Source organism: Vigna radiata, chromosome 4 (assembly GCF_000741045.1).
Source record: "Vigna radiata var. radiata cultivar VC1973A chromosome 4, Vradiata_ver6, whole genome shotgun sequence".
NCBI classification, from domain to species: domain Eukaryota; kingdom Viridiplantae; phylum Streptophyta; class Magnoliopsida; order Fabales; family Fabaceae; genus Vigna; species Vigna radiata.
Genome location: NC_028354.1, coordinates 10,240,162 through 10,259,683, shown reverse-complemented (window position 1 = coordinate 10,259,683; position 19,522 = coordinate 10,240,162). Strand labels below are relative to the sequence as shown.

Genomic DNA, 19,522 nt, shown 5'->3' with positions numbered 1-19,522 from the left:
AGCTACTTGGGGCCAAAACAAGTGAAAATGAGATGATTGATAACTATGTGGAATGAACATGTTGGAGAATGATTTCAACTAATTCCTTCTTATGCAAATGCACTACACTACCCTTCATCAATTACTTGTTCTTGTCAACTAGCTAAATCACTAAAACCCAATCCCTTGGTGAGATAGCCTAGGTTCATTTGTTACATCCCAATCCCTTGGTAATCCAACAAACTCACCCGCATTAAGAAAAGAATTTTATGACAACTAATGGTCCTAGCTCTATCCCTAGACACTATTTCCCTTAGGTGTTTAGTCTAGTTCAAGGTTCACCCAATGTTTCCCAACCTTAAGTAAACCCCACAATCAAGCTATGGTTGATCAAGTCATAACTAGCATTAAGTTAAAGACAAAAACACCAACAAGCAATGAATGAAGCATTTTTCATTTAAACACAAGTGCATTTACAAGAAGTTCTTAGTTTACATCACTCTCCAACAAGAATGAACTTAGCTCTCCATTAATGGAGAGCTTGAGCTTACAATGGAATGAAAATGGTGAAGAAGAGACTCAAGGAGAAAGAAAGGAGAGCTCTCACTGTCCAGAACTAGCTCCAAGAGGTGCAAGAACGCTTCCCCAGGTCTCAGCCGCCAAGAAGATTCTAACCCTCGAAAACTGTGTGCCTTTTATAGGGTAGGGTGCCACATCAGACAACTCGCGCCCAGTGCCATTAAAGTGGCGCCCAGCGTGAAATACCCCTGGAAATAGTAGATTTTCACGCCCAGCGTGAGAAAGTGGCGCCCAGCGTGAAATCTTGCTAGAAACAGTCAGTTTTCACGCCCAGCGTGAGATGGGTGACGCCCAGCGCCACTCTTAGTGAGCTTCTTGTGAACTTCTTCTTTGTGGTCCTCCCTTGGTTCTCCACTCTTTATAACTTGAATGCCTTTCCAAAGTACTCAAAGTTCCTACAAAATTTGAGGAAAAGAGATGAAAACTAAAGTGTGTAACCTAAGCTAAGTTTATTCACAAAGTTGGATAAAGAAGAGGATCAAGCATGTTTAAAGCTTCAAGAGTGTTGATTTGGCAAGAAAAATGCACCATAGATAATGGTAAGAATTACCGTTATCAAAGACCCAGTATAGTTTTCCCAAGAGACTCACGACCCTAAATAGTTGTGCTTTTGCTTAACCAATTAAGACTATAAGAATAATATTTTGGGGTTTTTGAATGCAAAACGATAAAAGTAAATATGCATGCAATTTGATCAATTGAGGCTAAACACAGAAGTGAATTGATGATGTTGATAATATGAAATGAATATGTTGTTAGCGTTTAGATTTCACCTAATCACTCTCATGCATAAACGAATTCATCTTCTTCATTAATGTTAATGTCACTTTCTAATTTACTTTTGTTAGAAGTGGAGTTTAAGTCTAACTTAACCCCACAAAACCGGCTTGTAGGGTGAGGTTTGCACCCACTTATATACACTTAAATGGCCTTATCTCTAGTCGATGTGGGACTTCCAACAACTTTAAACCCGATGTCTCGGTGAAAAAAATCTATCCTTAATTACTAGTTCACAATGTCTTGTATCCCTAGCAATTAATTCTGCATTACATTCCCACAGAAGCTTAAAGGCAACCAACCCTTTTATCCCTATGTCTAAGTAATATTGCTTTTAGGAGAATTTCCACAGTTTTAGATTTTCCCGTATGTGTCCATATCGAAAAAATCAATAATCATGCAATTGAATGAGTTAAACAAAGCATGCATAGAGTGTAGAGGAAAAACCCTAACAATTAACAAAGTAAAGCATTTATAATATAAATCAATTCAAATACAAGAGAGTTTAGAGGTTACATCTTCCCCAATAACAAATGAGATTAGTTCTTCACCGCCATGGAGAAACTAGGTGTACAATGGAATGGAAGAGATAGAAAACCCTAGAAAGAGAAAAGGAGAGCACCCGCATCCCCAAATTTGCCCCCAAAGGCGTGAAAAACGTGTTTTCGTGCTTAAGCCATCAAAAGATAAACCCTCTAGGTTGTCCAAACCCTTATATAGTTTATATAAATAACAAAAAACTGGCCCAAGCCCATAATGTCAGCACTCAGCACTAAAAATGGCGCTTAGCGGTAGGTGCGACATTCAAATGACGCTCAACGGTGGCGCTCAGGCGCGAAACAGGATAAACTAGCACTCAGTGGTACAAAATTATTGCTCAACACTACCTGCGGTGCTAAACTGCACTCTAGTTGACTTTTTTGCATTCTGGTTGAGTTTTCTACAAAATCTATCATCGTTTCTTCATACCCGCCCAGTAATCCTTTTGCATGTTCTATACACTCTAGAATGCCCCCCCCCCCCCCCCACTATTTCTTGGAATCTGGCCAATAAGGCCTAGTAGTTGCCCATAAAACCTTACCCTCTTCTTCCAATTCCTCCCCTTTTATCGATAACCCATCTGTTACCTAGTTGGACGCCCCAGTTCGGTAAAAGATGTCAAACTCGTACCCCATTAACTTGGCCAACCAATTTTGTTGGTTTTGCATGGTGATATGCTGCTCTAACAAATATTTCAAACTCCTTTAACCCATATATACTATGAATCTTTGGCCCAAGAGGTATAGGCGCCAGTGTTGAATGGCCAACATAAGAGCCATTAACTTTTACTCATAAACTGACTTGGTGAGTGATGCTTCTGACAATGCTTTGCTAAAGTAGGAAATGATAACGGTTCAAAAACCGTTATTTTCATACTTAATTTTGATACAAAACACACCCTTTATGATTTAGAAATTAGCTTGAAATCATGCAAAGTGCTTTAGTTAGGTTAAAAGAGAGTCAAAGGTGGTTTTAGAGATATTGTGCTTGGTTTCCCTTGTTTTGAAAGGATTAGTCGAGAATTGAATGATGGAAAGTGAAGAAGGAAGGAGTTGGACTCAAGAAAGGATGGAAAAAGGTGCAAAGAAAGAATCGTAGCCACCACTCAGTGCTAGTTTCAACGTTGAGTGTCAGCCTTATGAAAAGAGTCATTGCCAGACGCTTAAGCACCAATGCTGAGGGGAAAGGTTAAAGCCGCGCACACCGCTGAGAGCCAGATCTAGTGCTGAGCGCTGGCCTTCTCAAAGACAACACTGTCAAACGCCTGGGCGTGAACGCTAAGCGTCCCACTAGAGTGTCGCACCTACCGCTGAGCGCTGTAGTTGGGCTTGGGCCAATTTTCTATAATTTTTCATAGTTTATAAATAGATTTTTGAGACCCTTAGGGTTATCTTTTGGCAGAAAAAGACGCGGAAACACCCATTCTCACTCCTTGGAGGCGGATTTTGGATGCAAAAGCTCTAATAATTCAGTTCTAGGGTTATCTCTTTCATTCTTTCCATTCAATTCATATAGTTTCAATATGTCAATCTATTACTGCAAAAACCCTATCTTTATCCATTTCAACCCCTCTCTCAGATATCATATGTCTAAGATACCTAATCTGCATTCTTCTAAACTTACATTTCTTTTTAATAGCGAATAGGTTTTGTTGGGATAACACCTCCAATACTTGTCTAGATGTTGCTCATGTTCTCCCCATGTCTTGCTATACACCAATATATCGTCAAAGAACACCAGTACACAGTTCCTTAAGAAAGGTCTCAGAATCAAATTCATTATGTCCTGAAAGGTTACAAAGGCGTTAGTTAGCCCAAAGGGCAGTGCTAAGAACTCATAGTGCCCCTGATGAGTCCTGAAAGCAGTCTTGGGAATGTCCTTCTCCTTTTTTCTAATTTAATGGTACTCATCCTTTAGATCTACCTTAGAAAATAGGTTGCCCCCTACAGTTTATCTAACAACTCCTCAATAGCTGATATAGGGTACTTATCAGAATGGTGAGCCGATTTAATGCCCGATTATCCACGCAAGTAGGGGTTGTTGCTGGTCTAATGATACCCAAGCCTAACATCTTCTCTACTTGCTTTTCTATTTCAGTCTTCATCAATTATGGGTAACGGTATGGCCTTACATTAGCTAGTTCGGTGCCATCTTTAATCGGTATTTAATGAACTATCCTCCTGGCAGGTGGAAGACCCCGAGGCTCCTGAAACACCCCTTCAAAGTCCCCTAATATATGTTCCGACCCTGCCTCCTGTCTGGTTCTTAACCTTTTCTCTCCCAATCCTGCCTTTATTGCCTCTCCTTGGCTGAGACTCTAGACTAGTGTCATGGTCTCCATCTCCGTTTCTTTTAGAAGCGCTTCTAGAGTAATCATTTTACGAGTCAATGTAGGATTTCCCTTTATCATTACCTCCTTCTCTGTTGGCGCGAACCTCATAGTCATCTTCTTTCAGTCCACATTAATCTCTCCCAAAGTCGTCAACGATGTCACCTAAGATAATGTCCACCCCTTCTAATTCAAAGAGATAGAATTTCTCTTTTATCTTCGCCCCTTCCAACGTTAAAGGGACCCCCACACAACATCCCTGAGTCCTATTCTTTTGTCCATCCCCTAAGCACACCATGTAAGGTGAAGTCTCTTTTTCCTCCAAACCCAGCTCCTCCATCAACCTTGAAGAGATAAAGTTGTGGCTCGCTCCACTATTGATCAAGATAAGGATACTTCTACGTCGTACCCAGCCTTATAGTTTCGTGGTATTAGACTGTGTTAACCCTCCTACAGCAAACACAGACAACTCCATGCACCTCTGTTCCACCTCCTCACTTTCCTCTGTCTCCCCTTCCCCATCTCCTTCTGTCATGATCATCACTCACATGCTCCTCTTTCGCATCAATGCCCTAGACTATAGGGCCCTTCGTAATGAAAACAATGTCTCTCTTCTTTCCTTTCGATATACTTCGAGTATGGTGGTGTTCTCATGCCTCGATTTTATGTACCTCCGTCGACGTTGCTACCCACCTTGGAACTCATAGTACTCAAAATTCCTTCCCTCTTCGAACCATTTCCTCCGCTGGTATTTCCCGACCCCTCTAGAGTCCCACTGTATGTTTCAATCCTAGCGATTATACTCGTACTGGCCTGGTATTGCCCCCACGATTGTCCCCCCTTACTCGCCGCTCCGCCGTTATTCACCCATGGAAGAAGTCCCACCTGCTTCACATCACGCGCCCTCTCCATCGCGATCAAAAGATCTTGTTGATCATGAGGTCTGATAAGATTTCTCAGCCCTTCTTGTAATCCCGCTAAGAAGTATCCTAGAACTTGCTCCTCCACCACTTTAATCGCTTGTGCCACCAAAACTTCAAACTCTTGCACATATTCTTTCACACTTCCTCTTTGTCGAATCGCACCACACACATCATCGAACTCACCACATCCCAACAGAGAGAGGTCAAATTTCATGCGTATTATTCAACGACAAAAAATGAAAAACACTGCAACATAAATGAAGACCATAAGCATACTAAGTGGGTAACAACTTACAAAATTTTGTACAGCTTTTAAACAATTGAATAAAACCAAGGTTCATGCACCAACTAGCATTATATTCTCCCAATATAACATAAACATGAACAAAGTCAACATATACCAACATAAACTAGTACAAATGAAACCATAGGAAAACACTAAAAGGGGGTTTGAATAGTGTTTTAAAACATTTTACAAATCAACGTTTGATAGGTTTTCAAAAGATTGGTAGTCAAAAGGTATGTTCAAATGATGGTGTTTAAAAAGAGCTATTTAAAAGTTTTTTGTGATGTATAGTGTTTAGCGAGCTTTTCTTAAATGATACATTTTGCAAACATTATATGCTCTAGAACCTTTTGAGTTTTCCTTTGCGAATAAGTCATCAACGACAACTTATGTAGAGATTAAAAATGAAAAAATCATGACAAATTTAGATATAACTAAAATTTGAACATATATAAAGAATATTTGATGGGAAAATTTTTGTATGTTTATAAAAATAAGCAAAATATATACATATATGTTAGATCATAGACATGTATTATCTAGGTTTAGTTGTTTGGAGAGATGATTGTGATTGCAACACGCGATTAGGTGATATATATACAAAATGCATAAGATAAACTTTATTGTCTTATCTCATTATTGTTACTAAAAACGATTTTGTTGAAATTATTAGAGAATTTTATAGTTTTTGTTATAAAAGATGATTATGATATTGAAGAATTGCGATACCTAAAAATTGTGGTGAGTTTTAATTTTTTTATACATCTTTTTAATAATTTGATTATAACAATAATTTGAATACCAATTTCATAATTGTTGCCGTCAAATCTTTTAATTTTTTAAAAATAAATTATTAAATAATTAATAATTAAATAAGTTATTAAAAAATATTTGAATCAATAAAGTGTTTAAATGTTATGTATTGAAATATTAAATGATTTTTTTTTTGAAAAATCGTAGATAATTTTTTTAAATGTTATCTATTGAAAAATTAAATAAATTATTAAAAAATAATTTAAATCAATGTATTGAAAAGAAGATATTTATTGATGTTTATTAATAGACAATTGGTTATTTAAAAAAACGTTGTCTATTGAGAATCACTTAAAGACAATGTTTTTTAAATAAGTATTATTTATATTTATAAAAAAAGTAATGTCTATGTATAATTTTATAATAGTGGAAGGATATTTGATTAAGAAGTTTGTGACCTAAATTTAAAAAAAAATAAATAATGAAAACTCTAAATTTTGAAACCAAGACGTCATGGTTTTTGTTCTCTAAATTTTCATTTCCATCCTGGTATAAAAAATTCAAAAATATAAAAATTGGACCAATCAACAAATGAGATAGAATCGGATTAAAATTTTATAAAAAATAGTGTCAATATATAATTTTCGGACATAAAACAAAATAATGTAAGAGTAAGAGAGCAAGGCTTCTATGCTTTTTTGCAAATAATATGGAGTAAGAAAAAAAAGTCAAAATATCATTTATTTTTTTTAAATTAAAGTGACATATACTTATATTTATTTTGACATATGGCTAAAATGGTTGGAAAAAGTATTTGTTAAAAACATTGTTTCTTAATTGAAATTTTAGAGTGAGTAGTGTAAAGCAAAACCCCTGAAACCTAAGTAGATAAATTGAAAACCCTGTTTTTGAAAACCGAAGACGCTCCTCACTCTCAAATAGGACAGAGCTTAGAGAAAGAGCGCAACAATGGCGGGGGGTTTCTCCTTCGGATCTTCTGCCCCTTCTTCAACTCAATCTTCGTCTTCCTTTTCCTTCACAAACACTTCTTCTTCCTCTTCCTCTTCTCCATTTTCATTTGTCTCATCCTCCACTCCCGCGTTCTCGTTCGGATCCTCCTCTCTCTTCACCGCTGCCACAAACCCTACCTCCGCTGCCTCTTCAATTTTCGCTGCCGCTAGCTCTGCCTCACCCTTGTTCTCCTCTTCCTCCCCGGCAACGGCACCGTTCGGGGCTTCTTCCCCCTCTACATTGACGACGTCGTTTGGGGCAGCTTCCTTTTCCACTTCCACGCCGTTTGGGGCTGCTTCCTCCGCCGCCGCAACCACGACGACGCCGTTTGGAGCACCTTCCTCCCCTTCAGCAACTCTGTTTGGCGCAGCCTCCCCAGCTCCAACGACTCCATTTGGTGGAACGACCTCAGCATCAACGACACCGTTTGGTGTAACGCCCTCAGCTTCGACTCCGGCGTTTGCTGTAACACCCTTAGCGTCGACTACGGCGGTTGGGGGAACTGCCTCAGCCTCGACTCCGGCGTTTGCTGGAACGTCACCATCTTTCATTCCGGCGTTTGGTGTAACAACCTTAGCGTCGACTACTGAGTTTGGCGGAGCATCATTAGCTTCCACGACGCCGAGTGGAGGAGCGTCATCCACTTCAACGACCTTGTTTGGTGCATCCTCCTTAGCTTCCACGACGGGAGCAGCATCTTCAACATCGACCACGCCCTCATCCTCAGCCTCGTTTGGAGCGTCGACTGCTTCGGCATCGCCGTTTGGAGCGTCCCCTGCATCGCTATTTGGAGCAGCATCATCTTCATTTGGCTCAACAACTTCTGCTGCGACACCATTTGGTAGTAGTACTTCCTCTTCCTCAACGGCAGCTTTTGGAGCATCTTCCGCCTCATCGCTGTTTGGAGGATCATCCCCAGCAGGAACGACTCCGTTTGGAGCGTTGGCAGTTTCTTCAGCTTCCTCAACCTCTGCAAGCAGCTCTCCTTTGTTCTCAAGTGTGTTTGCCACTGGACCCTCTTCGATTTCGACCTCAACGACGATCCCAGCGTTTGCAAAGCCGTCTGCTTCAGCTACTACTACAACGGTGTCATCTAGCTCTTCGGGACTCTCTTTCGCTTCTCAACCCTCTTTTGGATTCCCCAATGCTGCTTCAGCTACGGCTTCTTCGGCGGCTTCTGGCGCATCGGCTTCAAAACCACCGGGTTCTTTTTCGTTTACCACATCTTCGGCGCCACTGTTCTCGACTGTGACGACCACCACGACTTCTACTGTGGCTACTGGCAGCACGACCCTTTCATCTTCTGTGCCTGCCTTTGGTGCTACTACTGCATCTTCTGCTACACCGAATACTTTGGCGGTTCCTGCTGCTTCTACTGGTGCAGCACCTTCTATCAGTACAGGATCATCTTTTACAGGATTTGGCGTAGGAAGCACGGCATCCAATGTTTCTCTTGGGACTGGGTTTTCCTTTGCAAATAAGTCATCAACGACGACAGCTTCTACCGCTACTACTTCTGCATTTGGTGAGCTGTGCAGTTTGAATCCTTTTAAAAATATCTGTTCAAATCATGTTTGCTGCTATCTTTGAAGTGTACGAACTGTTTTTGTTGTTGAATTGGTGATTCATTTGTGATTTACGTCTATGATGATATTTTCTTTTGAATCAATTTGATGTATGGATGAATGTAGATTTTTTTCAGCATAAAAAATGCTCACGTAGACGATTTTTGTCCTGAAATAAGTTTGAAATAGTTTTCAAATGTACTTAGCAATTTTTCCTTTGTTTTTTGTTTCGATGTGTCCTTCAAACATTTTAGAAGGATTTTTGGTAAGCGTTGGCTATGCCGTTTTAATGAATAGAAACTTTAATTTTGTTCTACATTTTTGTTTTTCTTTTTCAACTTTATGTGGGATAGTTAATCAACTTTGGTCGAGGATGGGTTTTGATAATTAATCAACCTATACCGCGGTGGTTCTCGGGAGGGATATTGATAGCTTAATCGACCTTGAACGAGGTAGTTCTCGGGAGGGATTTTTATAACTTAATCGACCTTAACTGAGGTAGCTCTCAGGAGGAATTTTTTAACTTAATCGATCTTGATTAGCCTAGATGTCCGATGTCATATCGTATTTTGGCCCAAGTTTTCTCCTCTCCGGCCTCTTGTACATTTACCTTAAAGCTTAATTCTTTTAAGTTGAAGATGAATAACTTCTTAATGATTTAACAATGCTAGATACATTTGATATAGACTTTGTAAGTTTTTGACAAATTCAGAGGTAAAGTAGTGTAAAATTTGGAGTGTCCTTTTGCTGATCTTTTCTATGAAATAGGGGCTCATCTTTGTATTTTTTTTATCTTTTTTTATTTCACTTTTTAAAATTATCATTCCTCGTTCTTGTAAACTTCAATCTCTTTTTAGTAAATTGTTTCTGTTTAAAATAATTTTCAATTTGTAGGGGTGAGCACTACAACCTCTACTTCAGCAATTTTGGGTTCCAGCACCAGTGCAACTCAGGCATCAACTGCTGTTGTTGTGGCTTCTACTACGGGGTATGCATACACTTGAGATTAAAGACTGATAAAAATATATTCTTGAGGGCTCATATGATCCCTCACATTATCTTCTATTTATAATGAAAACACAAGAGTACATGAAACACCAAGAGTCTGCACTAGACTTCTAGGTACAAAACTAGGTATAGCTCATTAATGATTTAGCAGACTAGCCTAAATGATGATACCTATCAGTAATTATTCTAACACTCCCCCTCAAGCTGGAGCATACAGATTGTATGTACCAGGCTTGGAATAGATAAACTCAATTTTGAACTAGATGATTTGTCTTCAAGAGTGTGAGGCATCACATTTCAATGAACAGCTAACAACAACTTATGAACTTCAAAAGTGGATGACGGAGAGCAGTGGTGGACAATGACAAACTGCAAGGACTGAATCCCCATCTCTGAGATGGATGGATGATGGGGCCTGTAGTGGCTGAAAGCTACAAAACTACAAAACTACAAGGACAACCATACTTATGTGGCTTGAACTGCCATATTTGGCTTGCAGTGTCTTGGGACCATACTTCCCCTCATTGTGAACGATGGAAACAGTGAAATTGTTGACTAGAATTGGAGGCATCACAGTTGCTTTGGGTAAACACATAAATGAAGTCAACAAAAGAGATTGACGTCCTGCAGCAACAAACAACAACAAACTGCAAGAAAGGATGAAGGTCTGTAGTGGCAAACAACAACAAACTATAGAGACTGGATTTCCATCACTAACAGATGGGGAGCCCTCAATGGCTAACAACAAATCTGCAAGAAATAACTGTTCTGCAGAGGCTAATAGCAACAGACCTGCAGGGACTCACTACCCTGCAGCGGCTTAAACTTTCTCCCCCTCACGCCTGAACGACGTAAACATGAAGGTGGAAGAACTAGTGACAACCGATCCGTACGAGGGTTTGGACAAATCTGAAACCCATAACTAGCGAAAGATTCAATTCGGCGAGCGGTCTCAAAAAAACAACTCCACATGAGCTGTTACAACAAGGCATTTGCAGTGCAAAGAGCCTTTCACTTGGCAGAAACCAAAACACCAAGGATGGGGTCTTATGATGGCATCAAAAGGCCAAAGATAGGTTGGAGGTCCAAAGTTCTCTGCTGGACTACTCCCAAAAGGTGATACTTAGCACTGTATCACAAGAAGTATAGGTTAAACTTTGAACCCAAGAAGAAAGTGACAACTATCCAAGAAGGAGGTGACGCAGTAGCAGTAGCGTCGAGAGAGGTCTGTTGGGATACTCATAACATCATTGTTGAGAACAACAGTATCCTGGTTCGGTTTCTTGAGAATAGGTGCGAATAGGAAGAAGAACCTCATGGCAAAAAGCCCTTCAAGAGAGGCTCTCACAACAACAAAACTGGTTGCTTGATAAGATTTGGGGTTTCAATATTAGAAGCCTCATGCAAGACCAAGACTAGCACATGAGAGAGTTTGCAATATGAGTTTCCTTACTGGAGAACAAAAAAGAGAATATGGTAAAGTGGAACTGAGAGGTGAAACCCAAAGAGTTGGTTTGGTTCCTCTCTTCCCTATGGTAGAGCTAGACCGTCGTTGACCCGTGGCAGAAGCATGGTGCGGATATAGTGATATGGGTGCGAATCTAGGCGACAATGCATCAGCGACACAAGCGTTGTAGACGACGGCAAGATGGACCAATCAGTTCCGCACAAGAAAAGGAAATAGAACCCATTGATGGTGACAAAAGCCAGAATACAATAACCAGATGCACCAAACCAGAACACAAAAACGAGAGATCCGGCAATGCGGAAGCTTGCGGCGAGAAGACAACAATGGCTGCTATGGAGGGTCAAAACAGAGAGAGGAAGGTCCGGCGACATGACCGGCAGCGTCGTGGTGTGATTCCGACACCGATAGGGCGGCGTGTGACGAAGACGCACACGAGATCTGACGGAGAGATGAGGTGTGGAGGAGTTTGGTCCTAACTCTTGCGGAGTTGACCGTCGCTCGAGGAGTCGGTCCAGATTCACTGGTTCATTGGTCGAAACTGTGACAGTGGCCAGTGATGAACGGTGGTTGACAACGGACTGATTTGGCGCTCGTGGCGGCGCGTGAATGGGAGGTAGCCATCGAAACCAGCGTGGTTGGCCGTCGCTCGAAGAGACGATCCAGATCCACTGGTCGTCGGTAGAAACTGCGACGATGGCCAACAGCAGACGGTTGTCGGCGACGTAACGGAGACCGACGGTGGGTAGCGGTGGTGCACGACGGAGTAAGCAGCGAAGGCAGTGGCCTTTCTTGGGTTCTTCGAAGAAGAGACTTTCGGTCTCTTTCATTCAACGTGAATATGAATGGCACCAAATGGGAATGCCGAAAAGGAGCCAAAAATGATTTGGCATCAACAAATCTAGAGTACCAGTTTCAGCAACTGGTCCAAAAGGGAAAGGGAATGGGTTCAAATTGTAAGACCCGTAGGGGTGTTACACAAATCACATTCTGAGACAACTTCTGAAAGTATAGCTTATATCTAGGCCAGATTCTGAAGAAGACTTTTAGGAGGGGCTGCCAGCGGCCATGGTGGCCGGTCGCCGCCGACCATAGAAGACAGCTGTTAGAAGATCAGAGAACCTGCTCTGATACCAACTTGAGATTAAAGACTGATAAAAATATATTCTTGAGGGCTCATATGGTCCCTCTCATTATCTTCTATTTATAATGAAAACACAAGAGTACATGAAACACCATGAGTCTGCAATAGACTTCTAGGTACAGAACTAGGTACAACTCATTAATGATTTAGCACACTAGCCTAAATGATGATACCTATCAATAATTATTCTAACACATACATTTTGTAGGCTTGTAGTTGAAGTATTTACTTTTTTTTACCTTTAGTAAATGCTGTTAGAAGTATGCATTTTCTCTTGGTGCACCTTCCTTTCTTCAACATGTTATAGTGATATTTCATTGTTGCTTTCATTCAATTTACTTGTTTGTGTTTTGAATAAGTGCTTTAATGGGTTAAAGGAGGACGGTGTTCATAAATTACTTTTGACCTTAGGGACTTTAAAAAATAAATTACTGAATATGTTTAAATTATGAATGTTATATCTATCCAGATTTGCAGAATTAAGTTAAGGGGAATCAATTTGAATAAGATCAGATTTAGTTTTAGAAATATCTCACTTTTGTTTCCTTATTTGTGATTATTGGTATCAATTCAAGAAGAGAATATTTTTCTACATGTAAGACTTTATGACATTTGAAACAAGCCTTTCATTCAAGATTAAGGGGTAAGAGTGTCTTAGACCTTCCTTCTAGGGCTAATGTTTCAACCACTAGTCCGTGACCATCAACATCACACATCTTAGATATTTATGATTTGATACCCAGTAGTTCTATCACAGATTTTTCTTAAAAAGATATCTCGTTAAATTAAAAGAGGAAGGTATTTATAAAATATTCTTGACCTTAATTTTTAAATAATGTGTAAATTTATGGCGTGTCTGCACAATTTTCATTTTGAACGTTCCTGTTTCTTCTACCACTGTTTTCAGTAGTAGGATTGTGGAAGTACTGCATTATCATGTATTATTTGATGCCCCCTTGGTGCTTCTTATAACCATTTGCTACTACGCTATTCGTAGGACTAATCAGACTCATTTCACTTTGCATTGTACATAGTTTCCTTCTGTATGTTAAATTATTTTGGTTACTGCAATTTATATCTATTCCTAAGTTATGGATGCATAAAGGTTTATTAAACATAGGAAGGTGATTTTGACATTTCCTTTTCTACTTGTCCTAAAGAACTACTTCAACTGTCAGCACTTCAGTTACTGCTGCACCAAAATTGCCGTCTGAAATCACTGGGAAGACTGTTGAAGAGGTACTAGATGTCCGCCTTTCTTTTATCAAATCCCTACATCGTATTTTGTATATTTTGTAAGTGAATTATGATTATTATTGACAAATGCATTTGGCTTATTTAGTTGAGATTACGTACTTGGTTAGGACTAGAGCTGCCCTTTCATTGAATTATATACTTGTTAGAAGTTCCGCCTCAATTAAAGATAATGCTAATTTAGAGTATATAAGTGAGTGTAAATCTCACCTTACAAGTGGTTTTGTGGGGTTAAGTTAGACTTAAAGTCCACTTCTTAATATAGTATGAGAGTCATGAGTTAGAGTCTATCATAGTGAGATTTGATGTTTGTAGGACATATTGTTTTACTCGCTATCGGGTCACTATTGGACCATCCATTAGTGTCTAGTCCCATTCACGAGATGTATATACTCTAACGTGAGAATGGGTGTTAGAAGTCTTACATCGAGTAGAAATAAGGTCAATTTAGAGTATATAAGTGGGTATAAACCTTATCTTATAGCTTTGTGTAGTGTTAGACTTAAAATTCACTTTTTGATAATACTAAAGAAACTAGGATTTCTACAAATGAATATATGACATACTTTAATATATGCAACAGACTTGGGAATAATGCCAAGATGATAGACTTATTTAGAATTGGGTTTGATTTCCCATTTTTTTTTCTATTAAACATTGTATATTAAAATTTGTTGCTAGTGTGTTTTGAATTATCTTATGTTATTTCAAAATATATCTTGTGATAAAAGTGCTGCTAAGAAAGTGAGATGAAATTTTCTGAATGTGCTGAAGTATACGTACCTCTCAAAAGATTGATTTATTTATAACAACAAAGATTAAAAAAATAATGAATAACAACTGCTAGTCTCAAGAGAACAATTAAAAATCACAATTTCCTAAGTTACATTAAATTATGCTCTCTCTCCCAAGCTGGGTTCCAGCTTGCATATTATTCTTTCAAAATTTGGTTTGCACAATCCTCTAGTGAGAATATATCCAAGGTAACCTTGTGTACGTACATATAGAGTACAAATCAAACTTCAGTCTAGTTTCACTTTGATAAAAATTTTATTGTTTCATTCAATCATAGTGAACAAGATTATGGGTGTTGTAGCTGTGACTTGAGAGCTCTTATTGGTCGGAATGGAGTTCCTTGCTGCTTAGAGAGAGAAGATCCACTTGCAAAAGACTCTCTGACGTTCAAGTCAGTAAGAGAGTTTAAGATTTTTATGAGTATAGTGAGTATGAGTGATTATGAATTAAGTATACCCTTGGGAATACTAGTTGTATTTATAGGATCAATATGGGCCGTGAACCTATGTTTCCATTGAAATAATACTTATCTCAAGCATATAATAATAGTGTAGTTAATAATAAGAGAATGATACCTTATCATAAATAATAACCATAATACCAAATTGCAAAGTAATTATGATATGTGGAGGATGTAGATTTGGACTGCTCCATAATGTAGAGACTTAATGGAGACTTTATTGGGTCGTGCTTTTTAGTATCAGTTGGGCTGGGTAGGACCATGTTGCAATTAAAGTAAAATAACCTTAGAATTTTCACATTTATTCTAGTAGGTTTTATTTCCTTTCCAAGAGAATGTAATTGGCATGATTGAAATTAATAATATATTTATTTATTCCTCTCATTATTCAAGTTGGTATTAGAGCTCTTGATCTTGATGACTTAGTTTTTTCTGCTGCAACTACTGTCTGCTATTGTGAAGACAGTGGTAGGATATAAAGTTTGAGTTTTCTCTTTTTAATGGTTATGGCGACATTTACTTCTGAGTACTTTTTTTAACTGCCAAGAGTCTGTGCTATCTCAAAAGCACATGTTGAGCTTAATGTCTCTCTTTCCTATAATTTAACCATACTAAATAAAAGCTACTAGTCTCAAGAGAACAATTAAAACACCGCAACTTCCTTAGGTACTTTGAACTATGCAAATCCTCAACTTAACTACTTGGAAAGATAATAAAGATTAAATGCTCCTATTTCCAACAAAAAACTTAAGGAAAGAAACAATTTTTCTCTTCAAATCAAACATTTTCCAGGGTACACGCCCCCTAGAAAAACACTATTTCCAGCAAACAGAAGTTCACTTTTTAAATAGGGTTTAACTTGGAGGATAAGATATTCAGTTTCAGACACTAACATTATTTACAGTGTTTGGAATGATGTTATGTTATTTCTCTCTTACAGTCTAACCCCTTCCTAATCATATAACCTCCTGTAGATTATCAAGGAGTGGAATGCTGAGTTGCAAGAGCGAACTGGAAAGTTTAGAAAACAGGCAAATGCAATAGCAGAATGGGATCGCAGGATTTTGAACAATCGTGATGTTCTATTGAGGCTTGAGGTTTCTACATGCAAGCAGCTACTGATAAACTTTTTTAATTATATTTTACATGCAAGCAGGTTAAATTTTGGCAATTACCACTCTAGCTTATTTATAATGTTATAAATTTAGATTGAAGTGGCAAAAGTAGTCGAGACACAATCAAATTTGGAGCGGCAATTGGAGTTGATAGAGACTCATCAACAGGAGGTATTTTTAAAACCAGTTTATTTCTATCTTATTTTTGTAAGTTTTTGGATGTAATTAATTTTGTTATGGCTGGATGTTCATAAAATCTTGTACTTGTTTCTATCAATAGTGATCTTTGCTTTTTACTTAACTAATTCTACTTTGTTCTGATGGTAAAATTCTATTCCATTGTTAGAGTTAGAATGTTGCTTCTATGGCAACTTTACAGCATGTTCGTTCTTCTTAGCTTATGGGTTTTCAAAGCAACTATCAATCAGAATCTTAATCAGTTCTTTCGAAAATGATTTTTCCCTAATTCGGTCTAACTGAAACACATCCAACATATTCCTTAACATTAGCATGCACCCAGCATAAGCACACTTTTAAAAGCCACATGTCCACTGTTGGAAAACTAAGAATTCAAACGCAATCAAACCATGAATTTTGGTTTGCACAGACTAAAAAAACCAGGCAGTGGTTTAAATTCAATTGGACAACTATTTTCAAATTAAATAAAAACAGGGCTGTTAGCTAGTAAAACAATATTATTAATTTATAATCTTAAGAAAAAAAATGAAAAAAAATCTTTGGAGATATAGCTCAAATTTAAAATTGATAGAATTAGAAATTCAGGAGGGTAGTTCTATTTCTTGAATATGGGGTACTCAATCTCAAAAGCTAGCTCATGAGGCTCGTTGAATCATTATTTAGTTTGTACAGTCAATTTATGATCCTAAAACTATTCAAGGTTGTCAAAGTTGTAGATCCTACCATTGGATAGACTAGTGAGAAAGAAACATAAAATATGAACTCTTAACACTAAGATGGAAGAACCTACTAGTTATCTAAAATTATATTTGAAAACATATATGTGTAACATAACACAAATACAGCGTGATAACTATAAAATCTCGATCTCATGGAACATACACACACACACATGCAGATGCATATGCTCATTGCCACCACAATCTTCACATATACGCATTCAACAGTTTCCAAAACATTTTTCAATATCTTTTGTATCGTGATAAAAGCTTTCATGTCATTCCTGTCCTGTATTAGGTTGATAAGGCTTTACAGAGTATGGAGGAAGAAGCGGAACGTATTTACAAGGATGAACGTGGTTTGCTTCTTGACGATGAAGCTGCATCTACAAGAGATGCAATGTGAGTTTTGGATCATCATTATTAGTTGACTGATTATTATCTGGATAGATCTGTAGATTGTTTGATTTTATATATTCTATATTTTAAGCTTATAAAACTATCTTTGCCATATTGAATCCAATGTCCGTTTTAATTTTCTCTTGTGTGAAGTGATTTTGCTTCACCTCAAACATTGGATTGAGTATTGAAGTTCTTATTGGTAGATCATCTGTAATTTCATTGTACTTGCTCTGTGTGGTTGATGGTTTAGAATGGACGGAGATTTGTACCACCATAAACTCCATACTAAATAACAATTCACATATGAAATTAAGTTTTCCACTTTATACGATTTCATCTGATTTAGGGTTATATCTCAACTCCTTTCCCTCCTGATCTTCATTGCTGATGCTTTCTGTCATTTTTTATTTCTAATACCTTCATTTGCAGGTATGAGCAATCTGAATTGATTGAAAGGGAACTTGAGCAGATGACTGAACAAATCAAATCGGTTATCCAATCTCTTAATTCAAACCAGGTACTGGTTGTTAGTTTCTCTTTCATTCCCATAAAAGAGCAAGAAATTTACAATGGTGTTTTTGTTCAGGGTGGAGAACTTGATACCCTTGATGGAATGACTCCATTAGATGCAGTAGTTCGAATTTTAAATAATCAACTAACTTCTCTGATGTGGATTGATGAAAAGGTTTGTATTTTCCTTTGTGCTGTTCATTTGGCCTACTGAAAAGATTAATTTGCTTAAATGTCTGGATTTTTTACTTTCTATCTGGTCTAGGTGTATCTTTCTCTATTTTATTATTTCTAAACATTATGCGCCAAATAAAGATGTTTTTTTCTTTCTCTGAACCTGTTCTGTAATGCTAGTTGTTAGAAATATGGAACCATCAATTATCAAGAAAGTTTTAGAAATATAGAACCATCAATTATCAAGGAATTGTTAGAAATATGGAACAATCAATTGTCAAGAAGTTGTTTTAGAATGCACCAGAGTTTCCTAGTCTCCTAGATGTGTTGAATTTGCCTGATTTGAGGAAATTGAAAAAAGGGATTTTCAAAGTTATTGTGGTTCTCTGGAAATTGTGTCTTTCCTTTCAGCAGGAGGTTTTCCCATGAGATGGGAGGGATATAAAGAAGTCTGCATAGAGCATACTTTCATTTTGTTTTTTGCTTTCTCATTCAAATTCTGACTTTGTTCAATCCGCTTCAGGCTGAAGAGTTTTCTTCCCGTATTCAGAAGCTAGCTAACCAAGGTTCTGCTTCAAATCGTGAACCGACGGGTCCAGGAATCTGGATGTCTTGATATTTCAAATTGTACAGTATATCAACACTTTTAAAATGACACACCTAGAAAATTTTTATTTGTATGATTTTTCTTCCCAAAAATTCGGGATGAACTGTTTCAGAATGGTAATCGCCAACTTCTCTATTGGATTTCCAAATACTACTTTACTTTGTTATTAAAAGGGCTGTTATGAAATATTGAGAAGCCTTAACGGTAAAGAATGATATACTAACAGTTGATTCGATAGGCTATTGAAGCATGTCTCCACTTTAGGTTCTACAAAAATACTTACTAACATACTGAAAAAGAAAAACAGGACATTCTTAAAATCTCTATTAAAAGTGTATTCAAGATTACGATGAAAAACATAAGTTCATATTTATTTATATTGTTTGGATGGAAAAAAACTGAAAAAAAGGGTAAACTTTTTGAATGAGTTTAAAATAGATGTAAACAAGTTTTGCAACTTTGAAATAATTAAAAAAAAAAATTGTTTGTGTAAGTTAAATTAGGTTTTATGTTTAAGAAAAAATTTTAAGCCTTGGGATGTTAAAATTTGATAATGATAATATGGTTTTATTAAAAAATATTAGTTTGTGTATAAGTTAATTTAGAAAAGTTTTCAATTTAGTTTTATTTTTAATTAGTTAGAAAGTAACCTTATTTTCATTTATAGAAAATATAATATTCTTTCATTCTTTCTTTTCTTTTTTGGAATGATTAGAATAATTTATTGGATTTCAACTTTCTCTCTATCAATATTGAAAAATAAGACAGAATGAAATGAACTAACATAAGTGTTACTGATTAGATATTTTATAATGAAATGGCATAATAATTATTGCATTTCATCATTTTGAGAAAATCAATTAGATAATAACTTTTTAATTCCTACTTTATCTTTATACTAAAATTATTATATTATTGTTTTTTATTAA

The 19,522-nt window shown here is 37.3% G+C and overlaps 1 protein-coding gene across 1 annotated transcript; it reads left to right on the top strand.

Moving 5' to 3' along the window:
- The first annotated feature begins 7,052 nt into the window (after positions 1-7,052).
- Positions 7,053-18,779, top strand: LOC106759416 (nuclear pore complex protein NUP62). Its single transcript, XM_014642574.2, has 9 exons — positions 7,053-8,702; positions 9,637-9,730; positions 13,520-13,598; positions 15,843-15,965; positions 16,077-16,154; positions 17,199-17,302; positions 17,732-17,819; positions 17,889-17,987; positions 18,510-18,779. Exons 1-9 carry the CDS (start codon positions 7,136-7,138, stop codon positions 18,600-18,602), a joined length of 2,325 nt encoding a protein of 774 aa, XP_014498060.1. The 5' UTR covers positions 7,053-7,135; the 3' UTR covers positions 18,603-18,779.
- Positions 18,780-19,522: the final 743 nt, after the last annotated feature.

Excerpts from the sequence above, each read along its gene's own strand:
- LOC106759416 (XM_014642574.2), top strand. The coding sequence starts at position 7,136 with ATGGCGGGGGGTTTCTCCTTCGGATCTTCTGCCCCTTCTTCAACTCAA. Across the intron at positions 13,599-15,842 it reads CTGGGAAGACTGTTGAAGAG|ATTATCAAGGAGTGGAATGC; the intron begins GTACTAGATGTC and ends AACCTCCTGTAG. Across the intron at positions 17,820-17,888 it reads AATCTCTTAATTCAAACCAG|GGTGGAGAACTTGATACCCT; the intron begins GTACTGGTTGTT and ends GTTTTTGTTCAG.